We start from the raw sequence: 23,641 nt of genomic DNA on the forward strand, positions 1-23,641 counted from the left end.
AGTGTGGGGAGCGGGAAAAAAGTATGTGGGAAGCTTTACCCAGGCAGCTCTCTCTCCAGGGCTGCGTCTCAATTACCAAGAAGTCGTGGAGTTTTCTATGTTTCAGCTGCTGGGATGGAGAAAACCTGGGAAGCAGACAGCCCACTGGCATAATGATAGCTGGGTATGAAATCAACTGCTTATAGTTGAGAAAATCGGCATCCACTACAAGACTATGCTTGCCTACAGAGCAGCAAGAGGAACTGCCCCTTCCTATCTTCAGCCTACCTATGCTCAAATCCTACACCCCAACCCGAGCTCTCTGTTCTGCCACCTCAGTTCTCTTGACCTCCACTCCTACGGGAGGGCAGCTCCCACTCAGCCCAGTCCAAGCTCTTCTCTGTCCTGGCACCCCAATGGTGGAACCAGCTTCCCCCTGAAGCTTGGAGCACAGTCCCTACCTATCTTTCGAAAGCACCAAAAAAACCTACTTCTTCAAAGAGCATTTGAGATAATGCCTCCCTCTCCCCAAAAGGGGGGTGTAAACAAATGTCTACACAACATTTGAGAGAAATAAGCTTTTCGTGCATGTGAAACAGTTCTGGGATCTTTTATTTTGGCTCATGAAACAACAATACATGTTGCCTTTATATTTTTGTTAGGTGTAGTTGCATGTGAGTTAGACCTCTATAATGGTAGCCCAGTGTGGGACAAGATCAAGGGATCCAAGAGCTCATGTGTCATCAGTGGTGGTCCACACTGCATTGCTATTGGATGAGCTTTCATGTCATATTCTACTCTCCCCCCTCCATGATGCAATTCAACCCAAAAAGACCAATCAATCCACAGGATAACCTGAGTGCTTAATACATTGGAAAACGTGTTTCTGCAAGAAAAGACATTGCATTCATTTATTAGGGATGGACGCTAAATTCCAATACATGCACACTGCCACAGTCCTTTAAATGTATATAAAGTGTTGACATTGCAACGCTTGTCTCCCTGCTGTTTCGTGTATTATATTTTTTATTTTAGAAAAAAACAAAAAAACATTGACAATTATATGGGATGCCTTGTTCTGCATAATTTAAACATATACACAGTGGGAAAAGGAATGGCAATGCTTTAGACATTAGCCTCTTCATAACTCTACCACGCCCCCAACGCACCGCCTTCATGCAGCTTCAAAGGCCAAAAGTCCTCGTCGCGTGACAGCCTGCAAAGGGCACGAGAAGCATTCACAGTAAAGGAGGATGAGGGAACAGGTGTGGGGGCGTGGGTAGGAGGAGGAAAAGGTGTGGGGGCGTGGGTAGGAGGAGGAAAAGGTGTGGGGGCGTGGGTAGGAGGAGGAGGAAAAGGTGTGGGGGCGTGGGTAGGAGGAGGAAAAGGTGTGGGGGCGTGGGTAGGAGGAGGAGGAGAAGGGGTGGGGGCGGGGGTAGGAGGAGGAAAAGGTGTGGGGGCGTGGGTAGGAGGAGGAAAAGGTGTGGGGGCGTGGGTAGGAGGAGGAAAAGGTGTGGGGGCGGGGGTAGGAGGAGGAAAAGGTGTGGGGGCAAGGGTAGGAGGAGGAAAATGTGCGGGGGCGTGGGTAGGAGGAAAAGGTGTGGTGGCGAGGGTAGGAGGAGGAAAAGGTGTGGGGGCGTGGGTAGGAGGAGGAAAAGGTGTGGGGGCGTGGGTAGGAGGAGGAAAAGGTGTGGGGGCGTGGGTAGGAGGAAAAGGTGCGGTGGGTGCGTGGGTAGGAGGAGGAAAAGGTGTGGGGGCGTGGGTAGGAGGAAAAGGTGCGGTGGGTGCGTGGGTAGGAGGAAAAGGTGTGGGGGCGTGGGTAGGAGGAAAAGGTGTGGGGGCGTGGGTAGGAGGAAAAGGTGTGGGGGCGTGGGTAGGAGGAGGAAAAGGTGTGGGGGCGTGGGTAGGAGGAGGAAAAGGTGTGGGGGCGTGGGTAGGAGGAGGAAAAGGTGTGGGGGCGTGGGTAGGAGGAGGAAAAGGTGTGGGGGCGAGGGTAGGAGGAAAAGGGGGGAGAAGACAGGAATAGAAACAAAGTGACTGCAGCACTGGCCTTGGTTTTGACAGAAGGAGCGTAGTCCTGATTGTTACTCGTTTCCATCGTCTTTGACACAAAGTCTGTTTACACACACACACACACACACGCACACGCACACACACACACACACACACACACACACACACACACACACACACACACACACACACACACACACACAGAGCTTAATTTGTAAATCGGGAGGTGCCTGAACAAAAACAGAGAGAGGTGGGTGACCTAGGGAGTTCAGAGGTTCTGGAACGCATGAGAAAAAGTGCCATAGAGCAGAGGCACTTACAGAAGTTGCACACATGGAGAGCATTTATATTAGCCTAGGGTCCTGGAAAAATTTGGCCTTTCATAAACACATTTCATGCAATTCTAAGTAAATTTTACATGACTGCAGACTTTGGCATAATATTTTTTAATACCACACAAATTATAAAAATGGCAGGCTACTTGGACACCAGCAAACTGAGAATCTGAGATCAATAAAAACGACCCTGCCTTATATCCATCAATAGCCTAGGCCTAGGTGTGTGGAGAAACATAATGTAGGCTACAATATGAGGAAATAATAGTCCTAAAAATGATTTCCAGTGTTACTGACTCACCCAGTGATGCCCAGCTCACTCCCTGGTGATGGCTGAAGCGCTCATGCCAAAAGCTTCTCTCCCTTTTACCTTGTAAAACAATATTTGGAAGTTGATCAAATATTTTGGTAGCCTACAGCATAGTCTCCTATTTTCACCATGAGCCATTTGCTTTCCAACTTGTGTTTTCCCTCGATTGTACTTTAAATATTGTGAAAGGCCTGTTTTGTCTGCATTCGTTTTTTTCACTGACAGATTTGCTGCACGTTCCCGACTGTAGGCTATTTCTTGTTATTGGGCTACAATCCACAGCTTGGTTATTTTTTTAAAGAAGCTATTGATCCTCTGTAGCTAAATAATAGGCCTTCTCGTGGTGCAGTAGGCTGTTCTGAATTATTTCATTTATTTCTGAACAGACAGCAGTGATTATATAACTTTGGCAAATATATTTAAATTCATCAAGGGTGCTGCAGTTGCTTCAGAACCCTTCGTACGATTCTATAAGGAAATACATGCTGAAGTGCAACACTGGAGAGATGAGTTGCAGGCTCACATCTATCACAGCAGAGAGATCATATAAAGTTAATCTCATTGTAGTTATGTAAGAGACATTGGCCTGCTTCTCACGGAGCCATTGCCATGCGTTGGTCTCAAACATAGGTTACAATGTTGCACAAACCATAAACCCTGGCCCGCCCAAACCGAATCTACTCTTAGAATATTAGGCCGGAGCTGAAAATTTTATTTTTCACATTACATTGTTGGGGCAGGATAATTAACGAATTGGCAACTCGGATGAACTTAGCGCTTTTGTTCGAATTTTAACATTGCAAAAATGTACAATTATTTGTCATGCAACTGAGAGTTACTGGATCTGGCCAAATATTTTCCAGAAACAAAATAGTCCAAAACAGAGTTGATCCAGCGCAAATTAAGCACTGCACACACAATATATACAAAAGTATGTGGACACACTTTCAAATGAGTGGATTCGGCTATTTCAGCAACGCTTGTTGCTGACAGGTGTATGAAATAGAGCACACGGCCATGCAATCTCCAGAGACAAACATTGGCATAAGAATGGCCCTACTTTAGAGCTCAGTAACTTTCAACGTGGCACAGTCATAGGATGCCACCTTTCCACCAAGTCAGTTAGTATTTTTTTTGCCCTGCTAGAGCTGCCCCTGTCAACTGTAAGTGCTGTTATTGTGAAGTGTCTAGGAGCAACAAAGGCTCAGCCATGAAATGGTAAGCCACACTAGCTCACAGAACATGACCGCTGAAGCGTGTACAAGTCATCTGTCCTGGGTTGCAACACTCACTACAGAGTTCCAAACTAACTCTGGAAGCAACATCAGCAGAAGAACTGTTCGTCGGGAGAATCATGAAATGGGTTTCCATGGCTGTGCAGCCGCACGCACACAAGCCTAAGAATAACCTGTGCAATGCCAAACGTTGGCTGGAGTGGGGTAAAGCGCAGCACCATTGGACTCTGGAACAGTGGAAACGCGTTCACCTGGCAGTCTGACGGACAAATCTGTGTTTGGAGAATGCCAGGAGAACAGTAGCTGCCCCAATGCATATAGTGCCAACTTGTAAGTTCTGTGGAGGAGGAATAATGTTCCTTAGTTCCAGTGAAGATAATATTAATGCTACAGCATACAATGACATTCTAGACGATTCTGTGCTTCCAACCCCATCGAACACCTTTGGATGAATTGGAACGCCGACTGCGAGCCAGGCCTAATCGCTCAACATCAGTGCCTAACCTTACTAATGCTCGTGGCTGAATGAAAGCAAGTCCCTGCAGCAATGTTCCAACATCTAGTAGAAAGCCTTCCCAGAAGAGTGGAGGCTGTATTAGCAGCAAAGGGGGGACCAAATGTATATCAATGCCCATGATTTTGGAATGAGATGTTCGATGAGCACATGTCCACATACTTTTGGTCATGTAGTGAGAGACATACAGTACCAGTCAAGTTAGGACACACCTACTTATTCAAGGTTTTTCTTTACTTTTACTATTTTCTACATTGTAGAATAATAGTGAAGACACCAAAACTATGAAATAACATATGGAATCATGTAGTAACCAAAAAAAGTGTTAAACAAATCAAAATATATTTTTGATTATTTAAAGTAGCCACCCTTTGCCTTTATGACAGCTTTGACACTCTTGGCATTCTCTAAACCAGCTTCACCTGAAATGCTTGTCCAAGTCTTGGAGTTCCCACCTACGCTGAGCACTTGTTGGCTGATTTTTCTTTACTCTGTGGTCCAACTCATCCTAAACCATCGCAATTGGGTTGAGGTCAGGTGATTGTGGAGGCCAGGTCTTCTGATTTTTCATTTTATTTAACTTGTTCAGGGGAAGAACGGCAGATTTTTACCTTGTCAGCTTACGGATTAGATCTAGCAACCTTCCAGTTACTGGCCCAACTAGGCTACCTGCCGCCCCTGATGCAGCACCATCACTCTTCTTCTTGGTCAAATAGCCCTTTTTGACCTGGAGGTATGTTTTGGGTCATTGTCCTGTTGAAAAACAAATAATAGTCCCTCTGAGCCCAAACCAGATGGGATGGCATATCGCTGCAGAATGCTTTGTTAGCCATGCTGGTTAAGTGTGCCTTGAATTTTAAATAAATCAGTGTCACCAGCAAAGCATCCCCACACCTCCTCCTCCATGCTTCACGGTGGGAGCCACACATGCAGAGACCATCCATTCACCTACTCTGCATCTCACAAGGACATGGTGTCTGGAATAAAACATATCTAATTTGGACTCCAGACCAAAGGACAGATTTCCACCGGTCTAATGTCCATTGCCCGTGTTTCAAGTCTCTTCTTCTTATTGGTGTCCTTTAGTAGTGGTTTCTTTGCAGCAATTCGACCATGAAGACCTGATTCAGTCTCTTCTGAACAGTTGATGTTGAGATGTCTATTTATTTATTTTATTTAACTAGGCAAGTCAGTTAAGAACACATTCTGTTACTTGATTTCTGTGAAACATTTATTTTGGCTGCAATCTGAGGTGCAGTTAATTGCCGATTTCTGAGGCTGGTGACTCTAATGAACTTTCCTCTGCAGCAGAGGTAACTCTTTCTTTCTTTCCTGTGGCGGTCCTCATGAGAACCAGTTTCACCATAGTGCTTCATGGTTTTTGCGACTGCACTTGAAGAAACTTTAAAAGTTCTTGAGATTTTCCAGATTGACTGACCTTCATGTAATGGACTCTTTGCTTATTTGAGCTGTTCTTGCCATCATATGGACTTAGTCTTTTACAAAACAGGGCTATCTTCCATATACCAACCCTACCTTGTAACAACACAACTGATTGGCTGAAACGCATTAACTTAAACTTTTAACAAGGCACACCTGTTAATTTAAATGCATTCCAGGTGATTACCTCATGAAGCTGGTTGAGAGAATGCCAAGAGTGTGCAAAGCTGTCATCAAGGCAAAGGTTGGCTACTTCGAAGAATCTCAAATATAAAATATATTTGGATTTGTTTAACACTATTGGTTACTACATTATTTCATATGTGTTATTTCATAGTTTGATGTCTTCACTATCATTCTACAATGTAGAAAACAGTAAAAATGAAAAATCCTGGAATGAGTAGGTGTGTCCAAACTTTGTATGTATATATATATATATATATATATATATATATATATATATATATATATATATATATATATATATATATACACACACACACACACACACACACACACACACACACACACACACACACACACACACACACACACACACACACACACACACACACACACACATATATACACACATACACACACACACACATACACAAGCACCTTTCCCCATGGGCCAACAGTGTCAATACTTTGCGCATGGTACACGGCCGCGCCAAAGAAAATAATAAAAACATATTGGTCAGGATAATAATTTTTTTAACTAAAATTGGCATTTGACATGATGATGCTCTATTGCCATTTTGGGGGAGGTAGGGGACAAAGGTTCTTCTTTTGAGTTCATATTCAAGTTCTCTCCTTTTTTTCCTCTGGTGTACATCTTTTTCATGTTAAAAAAAGTTCACACTTTTGTGATTTGCGTGTGCTGTTCCTCGTCAAAAGGTTCATTTTCCGGATCAGAGTCAGTGGTGTCGGAATATCGATAATGGTCAGGCTCATTGTCGCTAACGTCCGGAGTGACGGATGTCGAAGTGCTCACCTCGGAATTCAAAGAATCTTCCACGGTTTTTGTGAAATACAACTTCACCTAAAGCAGCGAGAGAGAAAGGGTAAGCCATAATATCAGAAAAGGGAACCTTGTAAAAGATGTAAAGATTTGTAGTACCTTCCTCATTAATTTAACCACGATAATCCATTACAACCATTAGTTTGAATGGCTCACCTTGAAATTAGGTGAGAAGTAGCGGTTAGCTTTATCTTTGTTGGCCTTGTCCAGGTCATTCTTGGTCAGCGCGAGGATGAGGTAGTCCCCGTCACTGTCTTTGCCGCTGTCCCTGCACTTGGTGCTCTGGGGGGGCTGGGCATGGGGGCCGCCCGGGGGCTGGTTCTGGACCCCTTCCATGTCGTTCACCACCACCACCACCGACCCGTTCTCCACCTTCTCCATGCTCTCCTCCGATGGCCCGGGAATGAAGAAGGTGTTAACCCAGAAGTGGAACATCTTATCCTGTACAGTGGAGGGAGAGGGTGAGGTACTGACTAACTGTAATGGAGTCTGTCCGAAGTTCATCGTGGTTATATTCACCACACTAATGCCGGGTTTAGAAAAACTAAACAATTACAGTACATAGGTGTGAAAATAGTCAATTATTCATAGTAAGATGATTCAACACATTTCCAGGTAAGCTAGCCAATTATAACTCCCGAGTGCTGTTTATAACTTTTGTTCATTAGGATGATCATTAGGGCGATCATGTATGATACAATAGAAGACACACAATGAAACACTAGGGATGGGCACGGTTATTCGAATATCTGAAAGAACATTAGTATTACTTCAGTATTAATATACCAAAAAATATATTTAAAAAACGCCTATTTTAACAATAAAAAGACAGTCTAAAAAAGATTTATATGTATGTGACATTGCTGCATAGCCTACAAGGATAGACGTTTACATTTAAAAAAAAAAAAATCGTAAAACAACAATTGAGTTTATTTGAGTGCGCCACATAAAAAAAGACGCACCGGTAGCCTTCACGCGTGTAGCTTGTTCGTCAGTCAATCAAAGCAGCGCTACAGTCAAGAGGCTCCATGTGTAGCAAGTGGGCGACTTCGAATCAATTCATTAAGTCAGATAAATAAACTATTAGCAATAAGCACGAGTAAGACATTTAAAACGTGTTAACCCTCACAAGGCTGCTGTCCCAAACGGCATACCTAGCCGCGTTTACGGACATATTCAATCGCTCCCTATACCAGTCTGCTGTCCCCACATGCTTCAAGATGGCCACCATTGTGTCTGTACCTAAGGCGGCAAAGATAACTGAACAAAATTACTATTGCACCATAGCACTCACTTCTGTCATCATGATGAAGTGCTTTGAGGGACTAGTCAAGGATCATATCACACCCACCTTACCGGCCCACCTTAGACCCAATTCAGTTTGCATACTGCCCCAACAGGTCCCCAAACAATGCAATCACCATCACACTGCTCTATCCCATCTGGACAAGAGGAATACCTATGTAAAAATGCTGTTCATTGACTACAGCTCAGCATTCAACACCATAGTACCCTCCAAACTCATCATTAAGCTTGAGGCCCTGGGTCTCAACCCCGCCCTGTGTAATTGGGTCCTGGACTTCCTGACGGGCTGCCCCCAGGTGGTGAAGGTAGGAAACAACATCTCCACTTCACTGATCCTCAATACTGGGGCCCCACAATGGTGCATGCTCAGCCCCCTCCTGTACTCCCTGTTCACCCATGACTGCGTGGCCATGCACACCTCCAACTCAAATCATCAAGTTTACAGACGACACAACAGTAGTGGGCTTGATTACCAACAACGACGAGACAGCCTACAGGGAAGAGGTGAGGGTCCTTGGAGTGTTGTGTCAAGAAAACAACCGCTGACTCAACGTCAACAAAACAAAGGAGATGATCGTGGACTTCAGGAAACAGCAGAGCGAGCACCCAACTATCCACATCCATGGGACAGCAGTGGAGAAAGTGGAAAGTGAAGTTCCTCTGCGTACACATCACGGACAAACTGAAATGGTCCACCCACACAGTGTGGTGAAGAAGGCGCAACAGCGCCTCTTCAACCTCAGGAGGCTGAATAACTTTTACAGATGCACTATTGAGAGCATCCTGTCATGCTGTATCACCGCCTAGTACGGCAACTGCACCGTCCACAACAGCAAGGCTCTCCAGAGGGTGGGGTGGTCTGCACAACGCATCACCGGGGGAAAACTATCAGGAAGGCAAAAAATATAAATAAGGACAACAACCAGCTGAGCCACTGCCTGTTCATCCCGCTATCATCCAGAAGGCGAGGTCAGCACAGGTGCATCAAAGCTGGGACAGAGAGACTGAAAAACAACTTCTATCTCAAGGCCATCAGACTGTTAAACAGCCATCACTAACACAGAGAAGCTGCTGCCTACATACAGACTCAAATCATTGGCCACTTCAATAAACGGATCACTAGTCACTTTAAACAATGCCACTTTAATAATGTTTACATATCTTGCATTACTCATCCCATATGTATATACTGTATTTTATACCATCTATTGCATCTTGCCTATGCCGCTCGGTCATCGCTCATCCATATATTTATATGTACATATTCTTATTCCATCCCTTTAGATTTGTGTGTATTAGGTAGTTGTGGAATTGTTAGATATTACTGCACTGTCGGAACCAGAAGTACGAGCATTATGCTACACTCACATTGACATCTGCTAACCATGTATATGTGACCAATAAAAATGCATTTGATTTGATCAACACCTGTAGCCCAACTGATGCAGAATAGTGGCTGTAATTAAATATGCTGAAGCATGGGGTTTGTCCATCTGCATTTACCCCATTGGACACAACATCCAGATTGTTGTCATTATTAATATAAATAATTATTCTTCACTCAAAACATTCCATTTTTTTTATAAAGTATGAAATTGCCCTTTGAAGATGACATTGCCCATTTTAAGAGCTCTGTTGCACAGTTGTGCCTAAACCATGCATGGAACTCTGGTTGCAAAAGTGCATTTGTAAAAAAATAAAAATAATATAGCTCTATTTACATAGTAGCAATGTAAAAATGGGATCCCCTCTTAACAAATGCCAAATCTGCATTCAAAATACATTTGCCAAAACTGCTTAAATGTTTTCTTCTTCATATGACTGAATTAAGAATGGTTGCCTATTAACTGCTTGTCAGAATACATGTTTCCCTCCCTCCTGGCTCTCGCAACTTGAATGCGCCTCAAGGAATATTTATCACACATAGAACACCGACTAGGTAAATAGGTAAACTATTCTACAATAAGGTTGTCTGATTTTGTTTGAATAATATTACAAGGCAAAAATCAGTGGTTTAAAAGCACATAAGTAAAAAATACTTGAAAGACTACTTAAGTTGTTTTTTGGGAGTATCTGTACTTTACTATTTATATTTTTGACATCTTTTACCTCACTACATTCCTAAAGAAAATGATGTACTTTTTACACCATACATTTTCCCTGACACCCAAAAGAACCAATTACATTGTGAATGCTTAGTAGAACATGAAAATGGTCAAATTCACACAATTATCAAGAGTTCGTCCCTGGCCATCCCTACTGCCTATGTTCTGGCTGACTCACTAAACACATGCTTCGTTTGTAAATGTGTGCCCCTGGCTATCCGTAAATAAAAAAAAACAAGAAAGTGGTGCTGTCTGGTTTCCTTACTATAAGGAATTTTGAACGATTTACACTTTTACTTTTGATACTTAAGTATATTTAAAACCAAATACTTTTAGACTTTTACTCAAGTAGGTTGACTTTCACTTTTCCTGAAATCATTTTCTATTAAGGTATCTTTACTTTTACTCAAGTATGACAATTGGGTACTTTTTCCACCACTGGCAAAAATAGCAGCACTGGAAAGTTGCATCCTGAGTGATAAAGTATAGGCTTTGAATTACTTTGCCAGCAGCTACAGTAGGCTACACACCACTGTTGGAGTTGAGCGCTGCTTTGGTGCGCATCAACAATCATTCATGTCAGTTCAGTGGACACATCATAAGAGAAAATAAAATATTTGAGAATACATTTATTTGGGAACAGACATACTTCTGTCTGTAGTAGGCTATGACATCTCCAAACCAGAAACCCCTACCCCCCAGAGACTTTTATTGTGGCTGTACACTGATCTCAAAAACAACCTCTCCAGAATCCATATGATGGAAATCGGTAGCAGTTATGGAGAACTTTAACCCCTGGGTAGGCTGTTGTTTCATATGTTGTAGACAAGTAGCGCGAGAGTCAGTTTAGCTACTTTCTCTCTCACTCTGTGCCACACACAGTCTGTCACACACGCCCCCCTTCTGCTGATACAAGCAGAAGGGGGGGCAGAGCACCAGCAAGCAAGCAGAGCACCACCAGCAAGCAGAGCACCAGCTCTCTCTCTCTCTCTCTCTCTCTCTCTCTCTCTCTCTCTCTCTCTCTCTCTCTCTCTCTCTCTCTCTCTCTCTCTCTCTCTCTCTCTCTCTCTCTCTCTCTCTCTCTCTCTCTCTCTCTCTCTCTCTCTCTCTCTCTCTCTCTCTCAAGTCGCGGGATTAAAAAATATGTATACTTTCTTTAAAACATGTATTTCGAATTTGTACATATCCGTAAAAATATGAAATATTATTCAAATAGTGAAATCATTTAAAATGCTCATCTCTATTAACCACAATTCATTGAAAAAACAGCAATTGAAAATGTTTGAAGCTAAGGGAATCCAGGGGGAAACTAGGGACACTCGTGATGGGTGGAAGAAACCAACCTTCTTCATCATTTTGTTTTGCTTGTGAAAGAACTCCACTTTGATGTCTCCACACACGGGCAGCGGTTGGGGAAACTCAAATAGCATGTGCTTTTCTTCCCTCCGTGTGTGAGCCGGGTTGGATGTGTGGATCTTGACTTTAAGTTGATACACCACAAACTGAGGATCTAGAGAGGCGTGAGTGTTTCAGAGACAGGGGGCAGAGATAGGGAGAGGTGGCAACGAAGGGTAACAGAGGTAGAGAAAGAACAAGACAAAATACAAATGTTAGTTTCTTGGAGTTGCTGCCATGTCCACCCACATTGCAGGACAGTTGGACAGTTAAAGAAAACCCTAGTTGTGAGTTCTTGAAAACAGTGAAATCCCATAAAGAAGGAGTGAGGGAAAGAACCAGACCACAAATAACACCCAAAAAGAACCAAAACCAAAGCCATGGGACCCTATTCTGATGACTGTTGCAAACGGACTGCATTACATTTATTAGAGTTTGAAACTACTCATAAGGTGGTTGGGTTGGTTGGTCTTTATATGCCTCCACACTGCAATGTCTTAACACTACATCTTCTTCTAGCCTTCACTAGAAGAGCATCTACCTAGTTCTTGTTGGGACTGGGTCCAAATGAACAGTGTATGAGGGAAGTACATCAAAATGGATGAAAGGCTCATTTACCCCAATTCCAATTCCCTTTCTTGAAGCCCAGAGGGATCGGCTCGCTCCTGTTTTTAATGGTACTGTCCCCTTACAGAGAGAGAGAAGGAGATTAACACACAGTCTGGCTGGGCTGGCACTGGCTGGGGCTTCAGAACACAGCAGGAACACTTATATCAGTAAATATATAGGCAACTGCCAAAATAATGGTAACACTTCAGTAAATGAGGGATACAAAGTATATTGAAAGCAGGTGCTTCCACACAGGTGTGGTTCCTGGGTCATGTATAAAAATGCTGGGCAGGCCATTATTTTGGCTACCATCGCTATACCTCCATAGAAAGACAATTCCACCATCCACAGGGCACGAGTGGTCACTGAATAGTTTGATGAGCATGAAAACTATGTAAACCATGTCCTGGCCATCTCAGTCAACATATCTCAACCCAATTGAACACTTATGGGAGATTCTGGAGTTTTCCTGAGCTTTCCACCAACAAAACACCAAATTATGAAATTTCTCGTAGAAGAAAGGTGTAGCATCACTCCAATAAAGTTCCAGACACTTGTAGAATCTATGCCAAGATGTATTGAGGCTGTTCTGGCTCGTGGTGGCCCAACGCCGTGTTGAGAAGACACTTTATATAGGAGTTTCCTTTATTTTGGCGGTTACCTGTATATGCTAGATTATCAAATATGTACATACGCAGCCACACATCTAGAAACAACATATGTGGCATTCAAATGGAGATAACTTAGAACTAGTCAACAAGACACAGGACACATGGTTAATAATTCACAGGAAGAAATAAATGTGGGAACTTCAGACTAACGTTAGATAGTCCAAGGTCGTCTCAAATCCCCATTGCAGAAGGCTGCATCTAGCCTGTTTGTTTCTAAAATGTGCATTCACCAATGAGAAATGTCTTATATGTTAGTATTATATGTTAGTCCCATTGAAAGTCTTGTCTTCTCCTAATTAGCTTCTCACTCAATACACCTCAGCATTTAGCTGACACTTTAGATTGAGTGCTAACAAGTAACATTATGTAACTATCTAGGTCTACATAAAAAGGGAACGTCAAACTCAGAATAGGGCCCTCTTTAGGGAGTATTAGAAGGAAAGAGAAGAGTGTGTGCAGAGCAGTTGAGCACATTCAGGTGTTAGGTGAGAGCATCACAGAGAACTCAAGGAGGAAACAAGTGACGCATTGATAAACCCCAAAAGGAAAGATGATCTGTGACTCAGGCACATTAAACCAGAAAAAGTGGAAAAATATTAAAATAATTGTTTCACAGAAAAGTTTATCCAAGCAAATTACATACAGTAGATGCACATGATTAGAAATGCACATATTCAATTAGATGAAAGACATAGGATAGATCATTGGAGTTGTTTGATTAAAGATTGGTGGTGAAAATCTGTCTACTTGAGCTCGGAGTTGTGCGAACCAATTTGTGCAGTTTCTGAAAATCCTTGAACATCAATAATAAACGCAGTTCTTTTTCAAGAAGAGCAAATATTGAGAATTTTAAAAACTATTACATTTATAATCTCTGTGAGAGGTCCTTGGTGACTTGTTATTTTGAAACAAATTGAGACATACTGCATTCATCCTCTGAACTGCAGAAAAAAAACATACAACTTGGATACGCAGGTAAAACCTAGCCTTGATGAATGCAGTTGGGAGTAGAGATTGTCATCTATTTTCTCTCTTATTAATAACTAACCATCTTTCTTAAAGAGCACCAGTAACTGATCAAGAGCTTGGCTTCAATGTAAAGTATATGTCTCTTTACCAACGTGGGTGAACGTATGCACACTCAGAGCCTGCCAATCCGTTTAAAGAGTTACGCCCTGGGTCAGAGGTGAAGTTAAACATGAGAGTGACTCACTGCAGGTGCCGCCGCTGAACATTGGCAGCGTCTCAAAAACCATTTTATGGAAGAGCAGAGCCACTGGCTTGTAGTCCAGCTTGTTCTTCAGCAGGTGGCTGTAGTAGTACACATAGCGCCGTTGGCTCGGGATTGTCACTCCCTGAAAAGGAAAAACAAACAAAAACAGTCAATGCAAGAGAATTAACTCATAATTTAATAATTACCACAGTAGGATATACAGATTGTAAAAAATATAAAATATGTCTTGGAAATTAAGTATTGACATAAAGGCAGGTCTAGGACAAAACAAAGAAGATCTAGACCTATTCTGCTTTTATGAGACTTCCCGCACTGAGTACTAGCGTAGTCATCGACCACGGCAAGTCACTGACCTTCTTGTCCCTTGTCCGCACTTCCCCATAGAAGTCGAGGGCCTCCTGGGGCTCTTGGAACTTGCTGCGGTGCAGGAGGTAGGCGCAGATCATCACCCCAGTGCGGCCCTTCCCTGCCTTGCAGTGGATGGCCGCCACATGATTGTCATCCTCGCTCAGCCACTGGTCCAGATCTTCACAGAACGGCTTGATGAGCTCTAGCTGAGGCGGATTGTGGTCTTCAAAGGGGTACTGTGCAACTGGAGGGCGGAGAGAGAAAAATATAAATACACAAAGTTCCCTTTCAGCCACCTGGCTCTAAAAACTTAAATGTGAGATAGGTGACATTGAAGTGTCAGGGATGTTTTTGATGGCGTACCTCTGCAGTTAAATTTGGCAGCATCATAGTGTCGTTCTACACAACTGAAATGGGAAGGATTTCAGCCAGTGGTCATGACGGAGCAATTAATTTGTAAACAAAACATTGATATTAGCATGCAAGTGTTTTGTGGTATACTTACAGATTGTAAATCTTATAATGGCTTTTATGTTTTGAGTCAAGAAACCTGTTGAGGCGCAGTTACATTCAGAACATTACACAACTACAAAAATTGACAACGTAATGCATTTAATGACATGCTACAAAATAGACAACGGCGCAAAATATTTGACACTACACCTCAGGATACTTTATGAACTTGTATTTTTTTGTCTAATGATATCACAAAATACATTCTAGACGCATTCATTACAGATTCCTCACCAGACGAGGTCATGAGCAGCCGTTACTCACCGTACAACGTCGTCTATATTGTTTCTGTACACTCCTTCGAGTCGTTCTGCAGGAAAGCCCATAGCAATGATGTTTGGATAGATATCTGTGGTCACCAGTGGGTCAAGGACACATAAAACATACATAGAAGAAAATCCTATATATATATATATATATATATATATATATACACATATACACACACACACTGAACAAAAATAAAAATATAAAACATAACAATTTCACCCATTTTACCAAGTTATACTTCATAGAAGGAAATCAGTCAATTAAAATAAATTCAATAGGCCCTAATCTATGGATTTCACATAACTGGGCAGGAGCACAGCCATGGGTGGGCCTGGGAGGGCATAAGGAAACCCACTTCAGAGCAATGCTCACCCACTGGGGAGCCAGGCCCAGTCAATAACAAGAGTTTTATCCCACAAAAGGTCTTTATTACAGACAGAAATACTTCTCAGGTTCATCAACTGTCTGGGTGGCTGGTTTCAGACGATCCCCCAAGTGAAGAAGCCAGATGTGGAGGTCTTGGGCCGGTTGGACATACTGACAAATTCCATAAAATGACTTAGTCAGATTATGGTAGAAAAATGAACATTACATTTTCTGGCAACAGCTCCGGAGAACATTCCTTCAATCAGCATAACAAATTGCACGATCCCTCAACTTGAGACGTCTGTGGCATTGTGGTGTTTGACAAAACTGCCTTTTGTCCCCAGCACAAGGTGCACCTGTGTAATGTTAATGCTGTTTAATCAGTTTCTTGATATGCCACACCCGTCAGGTGGACGGATTATCTAGGCAAAGGAAAAAAGCTCACTAACAGGGATGTAAACAATTTTGTGCACAAAATTGAGAAATAAGCTTTTTGTGCATATGGAACATTTCTGGGATCTTTTATTTCCTCTCATGAAACATGGGACCAACACTTTACATGTCGAGTACACACACACGCACGCACGCACGCACGCACACACACACCAGTACCAGTCAAATGTTGACACCTACTCATTCAACAGATTCTTTATTTTACATTGCAGAATAATAGTGAAGACATCAAAACTATGAAATAACATATACAGAATTATGTAGTAACCAAAAAAGTGTTAAACAAATCAAAATATATTTTACATTCTTCAAAATAGCCACCCTTTGCCTTGATGACGGCTTTGCACTCTTGGCACTCTCAACCAGTATCACCTGGAATGCTTTTCCAAAAGTCTTGAAGGAGTTCCCACATATGCTGAGCAATTGGTGGCTGCTTTTCCTTCACTCTGCGATCCAACTCATCCCAAACCATCTCAACTGGGTTGATGTCGGATGATTGTGGAGGCCAGGTCATCTAATGCTGCAATCCATCACTCACCTTCTTGGTCAAATAGCCCTTACATAGCCTGGAGGTGTGTTTTGGGTCATTGTCCTGTTGAAAAACAAATGAAAGTCCCACTAAGCGCAAACCAGATGGGATGGCGTATCACTGCAGAATGCTGTGGTAGCCACGATTTACCTTGAATTATAAATATAACACTGACAGTGTCACCAGCAAAGCACCCAAACGCTTCACGGTGAGAACCACACATGCGGAGATCATCCGTTCACCTAATCTGCGTCTCACAAGGACACAGCGGTTGGAACCAAAAACCTCAAATTTGGACTCATCAGACCAAAGCACAAATTTCCACCAGTCTTATGTCCATTGCTCGTGTTTCTTGGCCCAAGCAAGTCTCTTCTTATTATTGTTGTCCTTTAGTACTGGATTCTTTGCAGCAGTTCGAGGCCAAGAAACAGCCTGATTCACAGTCTCCTCAGAACAGGTGATGCTGATGTGTCTGTTACTTGAACTCTGAAGCATTTATTTGGGCTGCAATTTCTGAGGCTGGTAACTCTAATGAACTTATCCTCTGCAGCCGGTAACTCTGGGTCTTCCTTTCCTGTTGCGGTCCTCAAGAGAGCCAGTTTCATCATAGCGCTTGGTGGTTTTTGCGACTGCACTTGAATAAACTTCTTGATATTTTCCAGATTGACTGACCTTCATGTCTTAAACTAATGATGGACTTTATTTTTGAGCTGGTCTTGCCATCACATGGACTTGGTCTTTTACCAAATAGAGCAAAACAACTGTAAAAACACAACTTGTAACAACACAACTGATTGGCCCAAATTCCAGAAATTAACTTTTAACAACGCACGCCTGTTAATTGAAATGCATTCCAGGTGACTACCTCATGAAGCTGGTTGAGAGAATGCCAAGAGTGCGCAAAACGGTCATCAAGGCAAAGGGTGGCTACTTTGAAGAATCTTAAACATAAGATACATTTTGATTTCTTTAATGCTTTTTTGGTTACTACTTGATTCCATATGTGTTATTTCATAATGTATGTCTTCACTATTATTCTACAATGTAGGAAAAATAAATAGTCAAAATAAAGAGAAATCCTGGAATGAGTATGTGTCCAAACTTTTGACTGGTACTGTGTATATACACTGCTCAAAAAAATAAAGGGAACACTTAAACAACACAATGTAACTCCAAGTCAATCACACTTCTGTGAAATCAAACTGTCCACTTAGGAAGCAACACTGATTGACAATACATTTCACATGCTGTTGTGCAAATGGAATAGACAACAGGTTGAAATTATAGGCAATTAGCAAGACACCCCCAATAAAGGAGTGGTTCTGCAGGTGGTGACCACAGTCCACTTCTCAGTTCCTATGCTTCCTGGCTGATGTTTTGGTCACTTTTGAATGCTGGCGGTGCTTTCACTCTAGTGGTAGCATGAGACGGAGTCTACAACCCACACAAGTGGCTCAGGTAGTGCAGCTCATCCAGGATGGCACATCAATGCGAGCTGTGGCAAGAAGGTTTGCTGTGTCTGTCAGCGTAGTGTCCAGAGCATGGAGGCACTACCAGGAGACAGGCCAGTACATCAGGAGACGTGGAGGAGGCCATAGGGGGGCAACAACCCAGCAGCAGGACTGCTACCTCCGCCTTTGTGTAAGGAGGAGCACTGCCAGAGCCCTGCAAAATGACCTCCAGCAGGCCACAAATGTGCATGTGTCTGCTCAAACGGTCAGAAACAGACTCCATGAGGGTGGTATGAGGGCCCGACGTCCACAGGTGGGGGTTGTGCCAACACCGTGCAGGACGTTTGGCACTTGCCAGAGAACACCAAGATTGGCAAATTCGCCACTGACGCCCTGTGCTCTTCACAGATGAAAGCAGGTTCAGACCGAGCACAGTGGGGTGGCATTTCTTTGGGGGACAGCACAGCCCTCCATGTGTTCACCAGAGGTAGCCTGACTGCCATTAGGTACCGAGATGAGATCCTCAGACCCCTTGTGAGACCATATGCTGGTGCGGCTGGCCCTGGGTTCCTCCTAATGCAAGACAATGCTAGACCTCATGTGGCTGGAGTGTCAGCAGTTCCTGCAAGAGGAAGGCATTGATGTTATGGACTGGCCCGCCCTTTCCCCAGACCTGAATCCAAATGAGCACATCTGGGACATCATGTCTCGCTCCATCCACCAACGCCACGTTGCACCGGACTGTCCAGGAGTTGGCGGATGCTTTAGTCCAGGTCTGGGAGGAGATCCCTCAGGAGCATCCGCCACCTCATCAGGAGCATGCCCATGCGTTGTAGGGATGTCATACAGGCACGTGGAGGCCACACACACTACTGAGCCTCATTTTGACTTGTTTTAAGGACATTACATCAACGTTGGATCAGCCTGTAGTCTGGTTTTCCACTTCAATTTTGAGTGTGACTCCAAATCCAGACCTCCATATATATAGACACAAATAAATAACTCATACAATTCTAAAACCTCAAGTTTACAAGGCAATCATATCACAATAACATATCTTCTGAGCAAAGATCATCATGATGCATTCAGATAGGGAAATAGACATTTATATAACTATGTGGATGTCATTGTGCAGCAATGTACAGTGATGGGTAAGTAGAGTGCAGGGCAGAAGGGTTGTGATCACTAGTGTAAAAGTTGGAGTTGACCGTGTGAGGGCTAGAGGCCGAACGGACCGGAGAACTCCTATCAAGCAGGGCCCACATGTGGGTGCACTCTGAGAATCTCCATAGCTTGACCTGCATGTATTTATAGAGCCCAAGTTATATTGAGATCATTGCAAATGTTGGGCTTAACTCTCCTACAGCCCCAGTTGAATCACATGGCATATTCAACATATCAAACGCAAGGGTAAAGAGGACACTGTCTCAACAGACAAGGAAAGTCTTGTTGGGATACATTACAGTATTTGGTCAAACAGTAGCCTAAAGTGCATGATTTTCCTTATCCCTGCATGAAAGTGTCTGCCCTGCCCCTGTGCCCTTTCTCTCTGTGCGCTCAGAGAAGGCTTGTGGAAGAGCAGATGGAAAGAAATGCTTTTTGATTAGAGTTGTGGCGGTCATGACATTTTGTCAGCCGGTGATTGTCATTCAAATAACTGCCTGTCTTATGTTAATTGACCGTTAATAACAAACACATTTCGCATCTCTGGCTTCCACCCATACCAACAAGACACCGATGTGTGCCTTTGGAACATCTACATTAAAAAAGTTTAATAAATCCATTAAACATAGCTTACACCATCACAATAAATCATTTATTTTAAGCAGGTCTAAAGAAGCATAATATGCATAAAACTAAGTGCATTCTGTTCAACTGATTCCTGCCCGCCCGACCAGCATCACTACTCTGGACGGTTCAGAATACGTGGACAACTACAAATACCTAGGTGTCTGGTTAGACTGTAAACTCTCCTTCCAGACTCACATTAAGCATCTCCAATCCAAAATTAAATCTAGAATCGGCTTCCTATTTCGCAACAAAGCATCCTTCACTCATGCCGCCAAACATACCCTCGGAAAACTGACTATCCTACCGATCCTTGACTTCGGCAATGTCATTTACAAAATAGCCCCCAACACTACTCAGCAAACAGGAAGTAGTCTATCACAGTGCCATCGGTTTATCACCAAAGCCTTATCTCAGCTCACTGGTCACCATAGAAACACCCACCGGTAGCACGCGCTCCAGCAGGTACTGGTCATCCCCAAAGCCAACACTTACTTTGGCTGCCTTTCCTTCCAGTTCTCTGCTGCCAATGACTGGAACGAATTGCAAAAATCTGAATCTGGAGTCTTATAAATCCCTCTCTAACTTTAAGCATCAGCTGTCTGAGCAGCTTACAGATCACTGTACCTGTACACAGCCAATCTGTAAATACCACACCCAACTACCTCATCCCTAAATTATTACTTACCCGTGTGCTTATTTGCAACCCAGTATCTCTACGTGCACATCATCTGCATATCTGTCACTCCAGTATTAATGCTAAATTGTAATTATTTTCGCTTCTTGGGCCTATTTATTGCCTACCTCCCTACTCTTCTACATTTGCACACACCGCACGTAGAATGTTCAATTTTTATTTTTATTTTGTGTTAATGACTGTACGTTTTTGTCGCACTGCTTTGCTTTATCTTGGCCAGGTCGCAGTTGTAAATGAGAACTTGTTCTCAATTGGCCTACCTGGTTAAATAAAGGTGAAATAAAAACAACATTTTCTTTTTAAAGTATCTTGGGGTATGTCTCCATAAGCTTGGCACATCGAGCCATTGGGATTTTTGCGCCTTCTTCAAGGCAAAACTGCTCCAGCTCCTTCAAGTTGGATGGGTTCCGCTTGTGTACAGCAATCTTTAAGTGATTCCACAGATTCTCAATTGAATTGAAGTCTGGGCTTTGACAAGGCCATTCCAAGACATTTAAACGTTTACCCTTAAACCACTCGAGGGTTGCTTCAGCAATATGCGTAGGGTCATTGTCCTGCTGGAAGGTGAACCTTCGCCCCAGTCTCAAATCTCTGGAAGACTGAAACAGGTTTCCCTCAAGAATTTCCGTGTATTTAGCGCCATCCGTCATTCCTTCAATTCTGACCAGTTCCCCAGTCCCTGCCGATGAAAAACATCATATATATATATAGCCTCGCTACTGTTATTTTCACTGGCATTTTACAGTTCTTTTAATCTATTGTTTACCTAATACCTATTTCTTACTTAAAAATTGCACTGATAGTTAGGGCTTGTAAGTAAGCATTTCACTGTAAGGTCTACTTATACCTGTTGTATTCGGCACACGTGACAAATAAACTTTGATTTGTAAACACTTGGGTGAAATGTTGGAATCATGGAAAAATATTGATTATTATAATTCCATAGTTAAAATATAATAGTGGGCACTTTGAATAGAGTGAAAATGCAAGGGAGGAATTATTGTTAAGTGTTGGCCAGTGTTTCCTAGGGGACCCTGTAATATTTGGCTACGTTAAAATGTTCTCTCTTAGCTACTTCATGTTGGTAACATCATGCTTCACCTAATTCTCTGGTTTAGAAGATACTGTTGCACAAAACATGCTGATTTAGGCTTACACCATCACTGGTATCAGGTTGTATAGCTTGCTATGTTTGGTCTGACAGTACATTATTAGCTAGCTAGCCAGCTAAATAGGCATTAGCATTAGCAGCAAACACGATTTAGACACAACTTGCTAAGAAAATAAACTAGCTGTTTGCAGATGTAAACAAACACTAATTAAGTATAATTATATAACAAATGTGGATTTATATTAACTTCTTTGGGACTGGGGGCCAATATTGAGTAGCTTGGATGAATAAGGTGCCCAGAGTAAACTGCCTGCTACTCAGGCCCAGTTGCTAACATATGCATATTATTAGTAGATTTGGATAGAAAACACCCTGAAGTTTCTAAAACTGTTTGAATGATATCTGTGAGTATAACATAACTCATATGGCAGGCAAAGAAGTCTTTAGATAAAGAAGTTTATCTAAAGTTCCATGCATAATACTTGTATTTTCATCGACATTTATGATGAGTATTTCTGTAAATTGATGTGGCTCTCTGCAAAATCACTGGATGTTTTGGAACTACTGAACTTTATCAAACAAAACATACATGTATTGTGTAACATGAAGTCCTATGAGTGTCATCTGATGAAGATCATCAAAGGTTAATGATTAATTTTATCTCTATTTGTGCTTTTTGTGACTCCTCTCTTTGGCTGGAAAAATGGCTGTGTTTTTCTGCCGTAACATAATTGTTTGATTTGCTTTCGCTGTAAAGCCTTTTTGAAATCGGACACCGTGGCTGGATTTACGAGAAGGTTATCTTTAAAATGGTGTAAAATACTTGTATGCTTGAGGAATTTTAAACATGAAATTTCTGTTGTTTTGAATTTGGTGCCCTGCACTTTCACTGGCTGTTGTTGAGGTGGGACGCTACCGTCCCGAATATCCCAGAGAGGTTAAGACACAAAGTGGAAACAGCATCATTGTCATCAATATTGTTGCATATGCTGCATTGACCATGCAGACTGAAAGCAAGTGTCTCATGGTCAAGCAACAACAAATGTGGTCAAGCAACAACAAATGTGCTCCTTCAGTGACACAGGCGGGGTCTAGGTCTGTGTGGAAAGCAACATGGAGAGAGAGAGGAGAGCGATGACTCAAGTAGCGGACCTTACACACGGCATATCACATTTAAGAAACCAAACATTCAAATACCGTTATAGGAGGTCAAGTAAAAACCCAAACCGGCCCCTGCATCAATACCGGTATATCGTAAAATACAGTCTACCGCCAAGCCCTAGAAAGTGCCATTTGCGGTGAATGCATAGGCAAATAGAGACATGATTAGGCATGCTGAAAGGTTTTTAGGACATTACATTTACTATTAGATTAACCATTCTAACTAGCAGCATATTATATTTAGCGATCTAGCTAACATGTTTGTTTCTACGTCCTCACATGCTGAATTGGCCAGAAAATAATTAGCCTATGTGATAGCCTATTTGTAGCGTTCACACAAAATATGTAAGCACATCTCCATTGAATAAAAGACAACTGCATTTCCGGAGGCCTAATTTGAAAGTAAAATATAGCAAAAAAATATGGTAATCGTAACCCCAAAATTCACGACAATCACTGGTTTAGATTAAACATTTATTGAATCATACCATCTCAGTAGCACTGTGAATGACTTTATAAGATTATGGCTCTTTTTTCCATTTCGTGACGTAGCAAATGTTTTGGGGCGACCAAATCAACGGGCTGGTGCTACTAACTGAAAATGTGATGGGAGCACTGCTAAACCAACACACTCCTTGAGTGCAAATTTTGTTGATGAAACAGAGCCAAAGAACGTCAGGCAGAGCGGTTGCAGTACATATTCTGCCGTTTTATTGCGTGTTCAAATATGTAAATTAAAAAAAAAAAAAAAACTGTTTGTTGTTTGCAGTAACCTCTGTTGTAAT

At 42.4% G+C, this 23,641-nt stretch overlaps 1 protein-coding gene across 2 annotated transcripts in view; it reads right to left on the bottom strand.

The window, feature by feature from the left end:
* Positions 1-3,333: 3,333 nt before the first annotated feature.
* LOC118400200 (phosphatidylinositol 3,4,5-trisphosphate 3-phosphatase and dual-specificity protein phosphatase PTEN-like) overlaps positions 3,334-23,641 on the bottom strand; it is a 34,017-nt gene continuing 13,709 nt past the window's right edge. The window contains exons 2-10 of one of the 2 annotated variants that reach the window (XM_035796814.2): positions 15,295-15,379; positions 15,023-15,067; positions 14,881-14,924; positions 14,523-14,761; positions 14,149-14,290; positions 12,274-12,342; positions 11,604-11,770; positions 7,007-7,291; positions 3,334-6,871 (exon numbers count right to left, since the gene is read on the bottom strand). In XM_035796814.2, coding sequence (XP_035652707.1) covers positions 6,686-6,871; positions 7,007-7,291; positions 11,604-11,770; positions 12,274-12,342; positions 14,149-14,290; positions 14,523-14,761; positions 14,881-14,924; positions 15,023-15,067; positions 15,295-15,379 — 1,262 coding nt within the window. In that variant the 3' untranslated portion in view covers positions 3,334-6,685. The remainder of the gene's footprint in view (positions 6,872-7,006; positions 7,292-11,603; positions 11,771-12,273; positions 12,343-14,148; positions 14,291-14,522; positions 14,762-14,880; positions 14,925-15,022; positions 15,068-15,294; positions 15,380-23,641) is intronic. The other variant, XM_035796823.2, reaches the window with a different exon arrangement.

Source organism: Oncorhynchus keta, chromosome 2 (assembly GCF_023373465.1).
Source record: "Oncorhynchus keta strain PuntledgeMale-10-30-2019 chromosome 2, Oket_V2, whole genome shotgun sequence".
In the NCBI taxonomy this organism is placed as follows: Eukaryota; Metazoa; Chordata; class Actinopteri; order Salmoniformes; family Salmonidae; genus Oncorhynchus; species Oncorhynchus keta.